A 16,087-nucleotide genomic window follows, 5' to 3' on the forward strand; every position below is an offset into this window, starting at 1 on the left:
ATATCCAGTTCGGAATTTGTCAGCGTCTAAACAGTTAAAAGATTAAATAAAAACACTCAAAGTTTCACATCAACAGGTTTTTTTAAATACGATTTCCCCATTGCAATGCAATTTGGTGACTGAACTTTTAAGGTTGACCTTGGGTCAATTAGGGAAAACTCTTCATAGAACATTGTGACTAGACGATATTTGCTCCTTTACGGAAAATTAAAGATATAACATAGAATGGGATAGCTTCTGACTTTGTTGCACATGTGCATGCTATTGCAAATGGATTTAGTTCATTTATTTCTTGATTACAAACGACCCTTTTCTATTAATAGTTAGTGAACAAAAAATTCTTACAAAAAGAAACATTAACAAAAATCAATGCAAAATCGACATTTTACCCTTATAAAACATTTTACTAGATTACAATGTCTATCTAACATGTTTGTCAGATTTAAACTATAAAAGGGTATATTCATAAAGTTAGAGTGTTATTTTACGCAATCGTATATTAATAGTTTTTTTGAAACACCATACTAAATGGTTGAAGTATTGTAAACTCAGTCATTTTCAGTTTCTATTGAACTGCTATTGAATCTTTCCTTGGTATACCCTGTCTTTTTTCCAAGATACAAGTTAAGATATGAGGTACATTTATCAATCGGTATAAGTTTGATGGGATAGATGGTTCAACATAGTCGGATATATTTTGTGTTAATGGGGAAGAAAATAACATTTGGGTTAAAGGGTCTTATCATTTTCCATGAGAATAACATGAATTATTTAAAAGAAATCTATTCCAAAAGTTTAAAAAAAAAATCCACATGTCAATTCTGTTTTTGTTTTTTGTTTTTTATTTTAATTTTAAATTCCGTTATACATTTCGTGTCTTTGTTTAAGAAAGTATGTTTTTTTAATTATATTATGTAATAATTCATTTTTAAATTATTCATTGTAATTTGGAAATCTGTCTCTGAGTAACTTATGCCTCTTTTTCACACTGTTGCAATTAAAAATTCATTACAAAATAAAAATCACACTTTTTGTGCGCCAGATGCGATTTAGTAGATACGCTTTATCGCGAACGAACAAACGAAATAAATGGAAAGCAAAGGAAATATGAAATCTTAAGGACCTGACAAAAGGGGGCCTTAAAAAATATAATCAGTCCTGTCTAAAACTATTAATTCATCTTTTCTTTAACCTTTTTTAATCTCATCAGAAAATCTAAAAAATGTATGTTATAAATCTTTAGTATTTTGATATTTAGGGGACACAAATATATGTGATACAATTGCCGATTTGCTTAACATCCACCAGAAACCAAATGACGTAGAAATTATACGCCGTAACACCTTTTACAAGAAGCACAGTTTATACCTTCATATCAAATTTTAAAATCATGTTGGCTACTTAATTCATATTCTTAATTCGACTTTTTCTGGTGTCAAATAAGTAACAATTGCCTAATTGGTATTCTTTTTCCCCCAACATTTACGATTGAATAGCGAAAAGAAAACCATTGCCGTTTTGTTATACAATTGTTTACCCTGCCAGTTTTAGATATATTAAGTTAGCAGTTCGGTGTTCGACAGTCATGTGTTTTCTAAGTGGATATTTGTATGAAGAATATGTAATCGTTTCTGCTTTGACGCCAAACATTTCCTTTTCAAACCACGATTCATAAATCCTTTAAGACATGTCAATATACAACAGTATGGCATCAACTACTTTTACAAATAATTCAGCAACAGGATATCCCTGTTATATTAGTTTTCTGATTCAAGTGGGAAAGTGTAAAGTAAATAACAATTGATTTATAGTTGTACAAAGTGTTTGATGTATATACAAACTTTTAATTGTTGTCAAGGATAAGGAAATAGTGTTATGTCTGGATTTCTTACGTCTATGCCAAAGTGTGACGTCCGGTAAAGATGGATGTTAAATTTAGTAATATATGTAAATAAAATGTCAAGTTTTCTGTATTACAAGAAAGCCTTGCAAGATTCTCCCAGAAGATTGGGCCTGTTCAACGTCAACAAGTTTTTCTTTTCCTCCCTGCTTTTAACATGTATTCAATTTAAAACAAGTGTCGTAAAGAAGTTAGCTTATAGAATTCCATAAGGAAAACTCCATTAAAAGACCACAAAAGAAGAAATTAACAACACAATACCAATAACATTATCAAATCAGGTACATTGGATCGCATGAATATACAGACATAGGGGTAAAGTTAAGTCATAAATCAACCTAGAGTCACCATATAGGAATCATTTTAGGCATTAAGTAACGCTTATGTTATCTGTATAAAAATATGTTAATCATTCCAAGTACTTTATCTAAGTTATAAATAAATATAATAATTCAGAACTTGGAATGTAAGTGATACATTCCAATTTCTTTTAATTTTCCAAAAGTTTGTTACATCGATATTCATTAACGAAAGGTCTGTATTTTAATGCCAGTAATAACACAACAAGTTCCAAAGAATTATAACACCATGAATGAACAATAAAGAACAGTTAATAAAGACAAACAAGAACAAATATTTTGTCAGGATCAAGAGATTTCTCTTTTTCTTCTTATTCCCTTCTACTCGTTATCTAAGTCATTTAGTGTAATCTTGTTACTAAGTGTATTGTCTAGATATGGATAGTTTAGTATGGAGTTCATTATCACTGAATTAGTATACATTTTTGTATATGGGCCGGCTGAACCACGCCCCCAAGGGCGGGATTATGTAGATGCATTGAAGACCCACTGGTGACATTCGGTTGTTATTTGCTCTTTGGTAGGGTTGTTGTCCCTTTGACACATTTCCAATTTCCATTTTCAATTTTACTAACATTTTTTTTTTCTCTTGCTAGAAACGTTTTTGTATATGAAAAATTGATAAGAGAGTATAAAACTTTAAAGAATTTTAATCGGATATTGATTTACATGATACATGTATATGATGAACACATTAACCTATAATTCAAACATGATAAATACTTTTCTTATGTTATTTTTTTAAGTTGTCTATAGTCTTATTATTATTATAGTATCAATTTTATATCAGCACGGATACAGACTTTTTCAATGTGTTTATACCTAAGGAGATGTACGAGTAAAACAGGTGACTGTGTGTCTAATTTATGATAATTCTAAGAACGAATGACAGACAAAATGTGGAAACCAAGGCGATATTTTTATAATTATAATCATAATCAATTGGTAGATATAGGAAGATGTAGTGTGAGTGCCAATTAGACAACTCTCCATCCAAATAACAATTTTTTTTAAAGTAAAACATTATAGGTCAATGTACGGCCTTCAACATGGAGCCTTGGCTCACACCGAACAACAAGCTGTAAGGGGCCCCAAAATTGCTAGTGTAAAACCATTCAAACGGGAAAACCAACGGTCTAATATATATAAAAAAAACGAGAAACAATCGGTGTTTGCTATTGAGTGTGGGGTGTTTTTTCAATGGTCAATGATCATGTTGTTTGACTAACAATTGTTTAAATTTCAAAACCATTTTTTCTTTCTATATATTCTCAGACGTACTTATAAATATAATAATTTTCTGTGACTGTATCTTGCATTAATTTGTAGGATCCTTTACTATAGATAATTGAGCTGATCTGTAACAATAACATCTCCATGCTTTATATATAATGTACTGTAGTACGACGCTAGATTAAAACTTCCGAATAAAGGTAACACATGGCCACCAAAAGCTTGATTTTGAAATCCAGGTGGTCGTGTGGACTAGCGGGACGGCTGCAATGCAAGCGATTTGGTGTCACGATATCTCAGTAGCATTGGTTCGAATCCCGGCGAGGGAAGAACAAAAATTTTGTGAAAGCAAATTTACAGATCTAAAATTATATATATATATATACAACTCGTCCAAACATCAACACAACAATGTTAGATCTGTAAATTTGCTTTCGCAAATTTGTGGTTCTTCCTTCGCCGGGATTCGAACCCATGCTACTGTGATATCGTGACACCAAATCGCCTGCACTGTAGCCGTCTCGCTAGACCACACGACCACCTGGGCTCTACAATAATAAAGCTTTCAGTGGCCGTGTGTTACCTTTCCTCGTCAGTTTTAATCTAGCGGCGTTCTACAGTGCATGATATATAAGACATGGAGATGTTATTGTTACAGATCAGCTCAATTATCTATAGTAAAGGATTCTACAAATTAATGTAAGATACAGTCACAAAAAATAACTATATTTATAAGTACGTCTGAGTCAGTGACAACTCTACAACAGATTTATCCATCGGATCGCAATCAATGATGGTTATACATGGCTGTGTACATATATATATTCATCGTTATCAAAATGATTATTTATCACACATTTATTCAATACAACTAGTCACAAACGTAGTCACAATGTGCTCCCGTGATGCATCATTAGGGGAAATTCTCTCATCCGGATAATAATCTGGTCATTTTCAGTTACTACAATTTTCCAGGAATCATATTTTAAAATTAGCCGGATACTTGACAATGTTTTAGCATCAGCATCATGTTGAAAGCAGCTAGCAATCGATATTCAATATTTTATATTGATTGTCAATAGGGATATTTACAAGAGTATTTAGTACCTAGAATGTGAAATTGGTTGAATTGAAAACAAGGAAATATCAAATTTGATTTCATAATTCATTATTTGTCTTTATAGTACCCGTTAAATTATAATATGTAATAAGCCTGTGAATAGCAAATTATTCAAATGATGTTACAATATTATTTCATTTGTACTTTATTATGAATTATTTAATAGTTATGAACACGACAGCTAAAGTATAATTAGTTATTTCATGATATTTTAACATTTTCATTTTGAACTTGGCGAATCAAATTAGTGTTATCATTTATATTAATCTATACAATATATATTATATATCTCTATTCATTTATGATAATCTATCTTTAAAAAAGAAATGTCATTCAATTCAGTACACAAAATAATTGCATGGCTACCAAAATGAAACATAAGCTTGAATTGCACAACATGTCCAAGACTCGTTATAGCCTGTAATTACTGTTTACTAAAATACTGAAATAAATGTTGATGTTATAACTTTTTAAAGATGATCAAATTCGGAAAGATGCAGATTTCAATGGATAAAAAGTCTAACTAGTACTGATACATAAGCTAATCAATCGCATTTTTTTTTCATTTTTGAAATAGTACACATAATTAACTGATGAAATTATGCAACTCGGCGTATTCTGAATAGATAAAGTTAAAAACAAAAATTATCTAGTATACTCTACTTCCCCCCGAGTGTAACGTTTGTCATCACTGCTGTGGTCCTGAAATTTGTTATCACAAACTTTTCCTAAATTCTCACAAAACTTTCGAGAACTCAATTTAAACTCATTCATGCACAACTGACATTATTAAAAATAAATTTTACTATTTTTAGTTTTCTTTTGGTCGTAAATTCCATCGTGCGATCTGGTCTTATGCATCCTTGGCCTTCAAATTGTAAATTGAAGCGTTCTTGTTAAGGGATATTTAAAAGGGTGGGTGGCACGAATGAGATAAAAAAGTAAAATAACAAAAGTACCGAAATCCGATGATAATTTAAAATAGAAGTCATTATTCAAATCGCACAATCAAAGCTCTAACACATCAAACGAATGGATAAAAGTTGTCATATTCCTGATTTGGTAAGGCATTCTATTTTGTAGAAATGTAGCGCGCCATTTTCATCGTGTTCATTATTATAATTTTTTTACTCTCGCAATAAGTCCTCTGAATAGGTCCATCATACAGTATGCATTGATATCTATGAATAGGGAAATGACAGTTATTGAACATTCGTTTGGTATGTTTGAGCTTTTGATTTTACCATTTGTTAAATCACTTTTCGTTGGCAATTTTCCTTGAAGTTTGGTATCTTTGTTATTTAACCTACAGCAAATGGGATTAAACTATCAGTATAAGTTATTTACAGTTAATTGCCGAGTGTCACATGTTGAGCGTGATCTGCTAAGCCTTATTGGAATCCTTGACTGCACCTGGTTATTGTTGGGGTTTGTGTTACTCAGTCTTTCGTTTTCTATGTTGTGGTTTGTGTATTGTATGTCTTAGTCGTTTTCGTTTCGTTTTCTGTCATGGCATTGTCAGTTTGCTTTAGACTTATAAATTCGATTATCCTTTGGTATATTTCGCCTCTCTTTTAAAGGCTTACTACAACACACTTGCGACATCACGGGTCCGTGACTGAATTAAAGAACCTATGCATTTATGGTCTGGATTTTTTGGTAATCATGTCATTATGTGACAAACGTTAGGCGAAAGATACCAGAGGGACATCTAGACTCATTTACAAACTAAAATATTGTTAAATGAACAGTCATAAAAGACTGCTGAGTAGTGAATAGTTCAGGCGGAAGCGTTGATTGAATGCGCTCTTCGTGATTCTTTTTTATTGTGATAAAATAATTTGAATAAATTGCCTCCATACGATCGGTTTTAATAGTACGGACAAGTACATCTTTCAAAGTTTCCTCATTTCCAAGAACACTGGATCTGCCCTGTTGAGGAAGTTGCAACCTTAATTCCAAGTTCACAAGATTAAAAACAACAAAGTATGCTTTTACATATTGTAAAAGAGGGATGAAAGATACCAAAGGCACAGTAAAACTCATAAATCGAATAAATAAACTTACAATGCCATTGTTAAAAAAACAACAACAACAAAAAACCAGACAAATAATAGTACACGAGACACAGCATAAAAAACTGAAGACTACGCAACAAGAACCCCACCAAATCTCTAAAGAGATTTTGCTCCACACGTGGCACCCGTCGTGTTGCTCATGTTATAACAAACCCGGTAAACTGTCTGATTCGGGAGGTCAAAGCGTGAAAAGTTTTCTCTGCTTTCAAAAGCTTTTTGTATTTAGATGGAAGAACACGTTCTTGTTCATGTGTGTTTTTATAGTATCACATACATATCAAACAATTACTGCAAGGCAAGAATTCCAGAATCTACTGATAGAGGTGGGATTTACAGAAGGAACACGTTACAAAGTGAAACAAGGTGTGACATTTACTACTGGTATCGGATTTCAACCGGAATTTGTTTACGATTGGTTTTATCAATTATGTGGAAAACAAAAGGGCCTAGAATGGTGTGATTTTTAAGCAACGCCGTTGTACTATATTAAATTAAATTCTTTGATTCGTCGTGGGTTTTTTTTTTTGGCGTCATTTCGGGAATTTGAACCTCTTTATTTCAATAGTTTAGATGATTTTATTTTCAAACAACAATATTAATGCAGTTACTGGGTCTTCCTGTTTTGGCACATTATCCTTTTCTAAAGCTATATTTACCTTGACAGTTATATTTATTCTGCAACAAAAATAACTTACTGCCGCGATGAATCTTATGATATCTATCCCTCATGTATTAGAGCGTTTAGCGGAAACGTTGAAACAGTTTCAAAACCAAAAAGAAAAAAAAGAAGACCACAGTGCCATTACGGATTATCAAGCATGATACATTTTACAAGTAGATTAACGTTATAAAAATGTACAATAGTACGTTTTAACTATAAAACAATATCATTCCATATAATCGTGTACGTAATCATCTCAAGAGGTTAGCTTATCATACTTAATTTATACATAATTGGAAAGTAAAGTAGTTTTAATCATCTATATTTATTGTCGGTTAATGTTTGGTTTCATTTGAATCCAAGTGTCTTCTGTATTACTGCTGAAGCAGCTGTCCTTGTGTATTTCAATTTTTTTTTTATATTATTATTATTGTAATTATTATTATTAAATGTGTTTTAGCCTTTAATTGACATTTCGATTGTTAAAATTATCATTATATTTATTGTGCTAACGAAGTGTTATCATTTACAAACACTACTCAATCCTTGTTGTGTTTTGAAATTTGTTACCTTTCTATCATGCACATTTGCAAATAGTAACATATCATCCTTACCTTTAATTTTTAAGTTACCGTTCAAATCAATTAGTACAGTTCCTTTAAGAGTTTCACCCGAATAGCACACCATTTTGGAATTGTCAAATTGAATTTCAAGTTTGTTTAACTTTCCCATTTCGTTATAAACCTTTCTACGATTTCATTTCCATCACTTATTCCAACTCTCACTTTTTTATTAATCCATCACTAATATAACTCAATTATAATCAATATTTCAACATTGACTTCCGTTACTGAAATTTAAATTGCTTTATTGTGTCAACTAGTTGTACACACTGTCTCTTCACTATATACACAGATGAAATTTTCATTTAAAATTAGTAAATTTATAGAAAATCAATTAACTGACATATACTTATGGTATCTTGATAATTTATTCATTTTATATGAAGACTGATTACATGGTTTTAATAGATATATTGTCAGTGGTCGTGTCTTTGTTAGAAACAACATATCCAATAAAAGACTAATCTCTCTATTAATGTATCACACAGGTAAAAGTGTCATTAGAATTGATGCTACCTTAATGATATTTTATCGTGATTCCAAAAAAACAAAATGATACGAAAATAAAAGTGTGGACATTAAATATAGTTTTGATGTAGAATCGTTGTTATTATTTTTTGGAATAAATTAATACAAAATGAATACGTGACCAAGAATACAAAAAAAATGTCTTCTTACTAAAATTTTAATATAACATTATGTTGCGTTATCAATAAATCTAACAGACAAAATCAAAACAAGTGTGAAACTGTCATTTTGATCTGAACAGCTCTTAGAAGTCTGAAAATTAACTTATAAATTAATATCAGTCTTTCTGTCAATTAAGATCTATTCAGTATATATTTTGGTATGATAGGTTTAAATTTTACCTCCCTCAGTACTCATCAACATCATACGAATTGTTTGAGAAAGTCCTAAACAGTACTGAATCGACTGTAAGCGAATTGTATAATCAGTTCTTAATTTAACGTCTGAAAATTTACTTAACAACCTGACACCGACTTAATTAATAACTTTTTTTTAGGCTCTTCAGATGTTAAAACTCATTTTCTAGTGCACTTGTTTAAGAAGATATCATAAATGTTGTGAATCTATACTACTAACGGAAGAGACCGATTTAATTGATTTCCTCTGAAATCATACAAAATCGAAAATATTTGGGATATAAGGTATAAATGTAGTGTTATTTACTTCCTAAATTTGTCTTTGAATCAATCTTCTTTAAAACAAAAAAAAACACTATATTTTTAGAAAAAAATCAAATTCGAAGACCGTTATCGACCCGTGTCTTACACGCGCATTCACAGTCGATGAAATGTCCGCAGAACTCAACTTTATATATATATAATATAGGACAATGCTGTTTAAAAAAAACAACAACATGCAAGGCCCTTTTGTTTTCCACATAATAAATATTACCAATAATTAACCAGTTCTTGATTGAATTCGATACCGATTCTTCTCTATATGAATGTGGCACAACTTTTTGGAATTGTGGATCCTCAATGCTCTTCACCTTCATACCTGGTTGGCTTTCTAGCTATTTTTTATCTTAGTGATGAGGCGTATGTCGGCGAAACGCGCATCTGGCGTATTAAATTATAAGCCTGGTATCATTGATAACTATTCGACTGTCTGCATAAGAAATAAGGATAAAAGTACTTTGTTCTGAATTTATTGTCTAATCTATACTTGATATGAACCCCACGGTTTTAGAACTATCAACTGAGGTTCGTGTATCACTTATTTACAGATTTATAAGTCAGCCTGTTCGATCGAAACTTATCAATTCAAAACAAGCCTTATAAAAAGTAAGTTTGTTTTGACAATCATCTACTGATAAGATTTATCTGCATTTTTTCCTTATTCATCAAAATTTGAAGAAAAATTGTACTTTGCAACTTTATTTCTAGCTTTATTCAAACTTAAACTATGTTTATAGATTATTTCAATGCATTTCCATATTGAACATGGAATCAGCCCTAGACTTCCATATCAATAGTTATCAAAGGTACCAGGATTATAAGTTGATACGCCAGACGCGCGTTTCGTCTACATAAGACTCATCAGTGACGCTCAAATCAAAATAGTTGTAAAGCCAAAGAAATACAAAGTTGAAGAGCATATAGGACCCAAATTCCAATAAAAGTTGTGCCAAATACGGCTAAGGTAATATATTCCTGGGACAAGAAAATCCTTAGTTTTTCGAACAATTCAAAGTTTTGTAACAGGATATTAATAAAAATGACCAATATAATTGATATTCATGTCAACACCGAAGTGCTAACTACTGGGCTGGTGATACCCTCGGGGACGAAACGTCCACCAGCAGTGGCATCCACCCAGTGGTGTAAATAGTTATCAAAGGTACCAGGATTATAATTTAATACGCCAGACGCGCGTTTTGTCTACATAAGACTCATCAGTGACGCTCAAATAAAATAGTTGTAAGCCAAAGAAATACAAAGTTGAAGAGCATTGAGGGCCTAAAATTCCAAAAATTGTGCCAAATACGGCTAAGGTAATCTATTCCTGGGACAAGAAAATCCTTAGTTTTTCGAACAATTCAAAGTTTTGTAACAGGACATTTATAAAAATGACCAACATAATTGATATTCATGTCAACACCGAAGTGCTAACTACTGGGCTGGTGATACCATCGGGGACAGAAACGTCCACCAGCATTGGCATCGACCCAGTGGTGTAAATAGTTATCAAAGATACCAGGATTATAATTTAATACGCCAGACGCGCGTTTCGTCTACATAAGACTCAACAGTGACGCTCAAATCAAAATAGTTGTAAGCCAAAGAAATACAAAGTTGAAGAGCATTGAGGACCCAAAATTCCAAAAAAAGTTGTGCCAAATACGGCTAAGGTAATCTATTCCGGGAAAAAGAAAATCCTTAGTTTTTCGAAAAATTCAAAGTTTTGTAACAGGAAAGGAGTATGTTCAGTAAGGTCCTAAAATTGCCCCCTTTTTTAGCGTAAATTTCAAATTAGGATTTATTGACCAATATCACAATAAATTTTAGCTAATTAAGTTCCTAAATAAGAAATGAGCCATTTTGTTGAAAATTTTACGTTTCTGCGTTTCCTTATGACGTCACAAGTTGTACTCATATTGATTTTTCATGAAAAAATCAATGAACATGGGAAAATTTCCATAGATTATTGGACAGGAAACATAGAGCGCATACGTCGACAACAAAGATCTTTTACAATACTGTTTGTTAAGACATTTCACATGTCTTATTTGAATATTAAGTTTGTCGACGAATGCGCTCTATGTTTCCTGGTCCTTAATTTGGTTGAAATCCAGCTGATTTTGTCAAATTTATTCAAACTTAAACTATGTTTATAGATTATTTCAATGCATTTCCATATTGAACATGGAATCAGCCCTAGACTTCCATATCAATAGTTATCAAAGGTACCAGGATTATAAGTTGATACGCCAGACGCGCGTTTCGTCTACATAAGACTCATCAGTGACGCTCAAATCAAAATAGTTGTAAAGCCAAAGAAATACAAAGTTGAAGAGCATATAGGACCCAAATTCCAATAAAAGTTGTGCCAAATACGGCTAAGGTAATCTATTCCTGGGACAAGAAAATCCTTAGTTTTTCGAACAATTCAAAGTTTTGTAACAGGATATTAATAAAAATGACCAATATAATTGATATTCATGTCAACACCGAAGTGCTAACTACTGGGCTGGTGATACCCTCGGGGACGAAACGTCCACCAGCAGTGGCATCCACCCAGTGGTGTAAATAGTTATCAAAGGTACCAGGATTATAATTTAATACGCCAGACGCGCGTTTTGTCTACATAAGACTCATCAGTGACGCTCAAATAAAATAGTTGTAAGCCAAAGAAATACAAAGTTGAAGAGCATTGAGGGCCTAAAATTCCAAAAATTGTGCCAAATACGGCTAAGGTAATCTATTCCTGGGACAAGAAAATCCTTAGTTTTTCGAAAAATTCAAAGTTTTGTAACAGGAAATTTATAAAAATGACCAACATAATTGATATTCATGTCAACACCGAAGTGCTAACTACTGGGCTGGTGATACCATCGGGGACGAAACGTCCACCAGCATTGGCATCGACCCAGTGGTGTAAATAGTTATCAAAGATACCAGGATTATAATTTAATACGCCAGACGCGCGTTTCGTCTACATAAGACTCAACAGTGACGCTCAAATCAAAATAGTTGTAAGCCAAAGAAATACAAAGTTGAAGAGCATTGAGGACCCAAAATTCCAAAAAAAGTTGTGCCAAATACGGCTAAGGTAATCTATTCCGGGAAAAAGAAAATCCTTAGTTTTTCGAAAAATTCAAAGTTTTGTAACAGGAAAGGAGTATGTTCAGTAAGGTCCTAAAAGTGCCCCCTTTTTTAGCGTAAATTTCAAATTAGGATTTATTGACCAATATCACAATAAATTTTAGCTAATTAAGTTCCTAAATAAGAAATGAGCCATTTTGTTGAAAATTTTACGTTTCTGCGTTTCCTTATGACGTCACAAGTTGTACTCATATTGATTTTTCATGAAAAAATCAATGAACATGGGAAAATTTCCATAGATTATTGGACAGGAAACATAGAGCGCATACGTCGACAACAAAGATCTTTTACAATAATGTTTGTTAAGACATTTCACATGTCTTATTTGAATATTAAGTTTGTCGACGAATGCGCTCTATGTTTCCTGGTCCTTAATTTGGTTGGAAATCCAGCTGATTTTGTCAAATTTAACCAAAATCCCTTATTTTGACCTTTTTGGGAAAATCAACGTGTTAAAATTAAAATTTGACAAAAACAGTTCTGTTAAACTTTCTAACATGTCTTTGAGGCAACTTAAACCATTTATTGTCTTGTAACTATGAACTTTATAATTGGGGCCAAATATGGCCCTTACCGAACTTACTCCTTTATAAAAATGACCAACATAATTGATATTCATGTCAACACCGAAGTGCTAACTACTGGGCTGGTGATACCCTCGGGGACGAAAAGTCCACCAGCAGTGGCATCGACCCAGTGGTGTAAATAGTTATCAAAGGTACCAGGATTATAATTTAATACGTCAAACCAGAGGAATTTTGCCCGAGGGCTTGATACGGGTTGTGAGCTGATAACACAGCCGTCAATATGGGAAACGACATGTAATAATCTATTTATCAAATATTTTCACGCTGGAGAAAAAAGAAAACATTTATCAAATTATGTTTAATATTTTCAGCAGAAATACAAAAACATTTCAAGAAAAAAAATCCAAATTTATCACATTGAGTAACAAAAATCGTATCACAGCTTTTTAAAAGATTAATCAACAGATTACTTCTCAGAATTATAAATTTTAAGTGTTGCACTGATTTTCAATTAATGTCGAGGAAGAATCTGTTACACCTTTTCGCTATTTTCCGCTTGACCAGAAATTACTTTCGCTTGAACTTTGGGTGTCCTATAACTATTAATTTTTCATTGTGGCGTCATATATTTTCTATTATGACGTAATAATTTTGCGGTATCTTTTGTGATGTCCATTAAGGGCAAACAACTTGATAACTATATCCACTGTTCATGTTTAACATATTTTTTTCTGCTTCTGTAGATTCATTACTTTTTAATGGTTTACAGACTTAATCGGGTTTTTTTTCATTTCTTGTACGAATTAAATTGCATCGTCATTTTATACTGGGAAAACCTCTCTTGATCGTCTAGCTGCTTCACATGAAATTTTAGTTACAAGTAGGTTTGATTAACAGGTTACGATAAGTCAGATACGGGGGCTCGATATGGATTTCAGGGGGCTAGATTTGATTTCGAAGGCTAATAATGATATTTGCTCACGAAGGGCAAATAACCAACCTTGGTCCCCGGGTATTTTTGGCCATGCAAAAACGTGTAATAATTATTTTTATGTCTTATAAGAATCTGACAATTTCATATTTTAAACTATTTATAACTCAGCAATAGCTTGAAAATAATTTGTAAATTTCTCTGGTGAAAATGTATAGCCACTTATGCGAACATTAAAAAACAGTTCAACAACCGAGTCCTTCTTTTAATCTAAAGATGTACTTTTTTAGAAAATAGTTTTCCTCTTACATAAATATTCTGATAAACTGAAACATCTTTAAGGAATCTATGCGGAATTCTAACATGACGTGCTTCTTTAACCCATGCTCTATATCTAAGAAAACTTGTTTGCCAATGTGTATATTGACTACTGCAGAATAATGAGTTTTATCAAATTGGTATGCATATGATATATTTCGTTAACTTAAAACACTTCCAAACTCTTGTTTGGAAGTGTTTTGAGTTAGGAATCCTAAGTCAGGAATCTGATGTACAATAGTTGTCGGTTGTTTATGTAATTTATACGTGTGTTTCGTTTTTAGTTTTTTTATATAGATAAGACTGTTGGTTTTCCCGTTTGAATGGTTTTACACTAGTAATTCTGGGGTCCTTTATAGTTTTTTGTTCGATGTGAGCCAAGGCTCCGTGTTGAAGGCCGTACATTGACCTATAATTGTTTACTTTTATAAATTGTTATTTAGATGGAGAGTTGTCTCATTGGCACTCACACCACATCTTCCTATATCTATCTTAAATGATGCACATGCTTTTACTAATTTAATTATTATGACTGTAATGTGTTGCAAAAGGAAATTGACATATTTGACCTAGATATGACAGCCGTTCATGCTGGCTGTTCAAACTCATCCCTTCCACATTGTCAGTCGTTTGCATTTTTACAAACAAGAAAGGACGTTCATGGACGAGCTTACACAAACACTGTACACTTATAAAACTCCGACATTGATATTACCTTAATTGTCCTAATTAGAATCGAAATAATTGATGAAAGCAATATCTAATTGTAGTTTTAACATGGGAAGGCCTTATATTCGTGTTATTTTAGCCCTCACTTTCGCTCGAGCAAAAACATAATCACGAATATAATGCCTACCCTTGTTAAAACTACAATAAAGTATATCTAGTATCAGTTACATGTATCTCTTACATAAAACCCACTGACAAATTTGGTTGTCTTCAAATTCCATCACTATTCTTATAAATAACATCCGTTATGTGGACGTGATAAAGTCAAAAGCAAATGTTTATACTTTGTTTGTGCTGTTAAAAGAAAGATAATTCGTATAAATTACAAATAACTTATTTAACTTATCCTAGCACAAATGAGTTATTGGAAAACACATATTTAAGATACTTGTATTATTTATATTTGTAGTATGGTAAATTCAGAAAATTGCATTAAATTTATAATATGCTATTCTCAGTTTGTAACCTACGGAGCCCCGCTAGTGACACAATATATTATTTTGTGTGCACACTATATTATTTTGTGCGCGCATTATATTATTTTGTTCGCACACTATATTAATTTATTTTTCTTTGCATGTCCCTGGCGGAGCTCTGTAGGGCTCTCTAGTAGTAGACAAACAAAGCTGATTCAATTTGAACATAAAAATACAAGACAGATCTAGTCAAGATATCATTCAACCTTGACAAGTTTATAAAAGGAATTCGGAATTCGTCTTTCTAAATTTAGATTTCATATTTATATACATATCGGCAATCACGTCATTTAAAGAACGAATTCAATGTAACAGGCCGTTGATGTCAAATTCGGTAAGATCATTAATTTCATTTTTATTTTGAAAGTTTTTGGTTAAATTTTAGACGGCTTCTGTGTAAAACGAAAGTGGCCGCATTCGTGTCCATCTTATATATTGAATTGTAAGTTGTATTTGATGATAATACATAACATATGTAAAGGTTGAGGATGAACACGGATGCTGGCATTTTCATTTTTGACAAAAACCAACTAAAAAGTGACATTTTTTGGCATATTTGGTAGATTTTTCAAATTTGAGCAAAAATCGGGTCGTTTTTAATTACTAAATTAGTTGAAATCCTTCACAAAAACTAATTGAATGAAATAAAATAGATATTTGAGTGTTTAAAAAGTGGTCAAAATCTTTCGTCAGATGAATCTGAAATTTGAGGCCAAAATCGGTCCTTACCGGACCTACTCCTTTGTGGGCTTGCTTTAATAATAAAATATCCCTCTTTTG

At 32.2% G+C, this 16,087-nt stretch overlaps 1 protein-coding gene across 1 annotated transcript in view; it reads right to left on the minus strand.

Annotated features, from left to right (window-relative positions):
• The window catches only part of LOC134714542 (arrestin domain-containing protein 3-like), a 47,799-nt gene extending 39,551 nt beyond the window's left edge, over positions 1-8,248 (minus strand). Inside the window, exon 1 of the mRNA XM_063575875.1 lies at positions 7,966-8,248. Coding sequence (XP_063431945.1) covers positions 7,966-8,083 — 118 coding nt within the window. The 5' untranslated portion in view covers positions 8,084-8,248. The remainder of the gene's footprint in view (positions 1-7,965) is intronic.
• Between the last annotated feature and the right edge of the window lie 7,839 nt (positions 8,249-16,087).

This window comes from Mytilus trossulus, chromosome 4 (genome assembly GCF_036588685.1).
Source record: "Mytilus trossulus isolate FHL-02 chromosome 4, PNRI_Mtr1.1.1.hap1, whole genome shotgun sequence".
In the NCBI taxonomy this organism is placed as follows: domain Eukaryota; kingdom Metazoa; phylum Mollusca; class Bivalvia; order Mytilida; family Mytilidae; genus Mytilus; species Mytilus trossulus.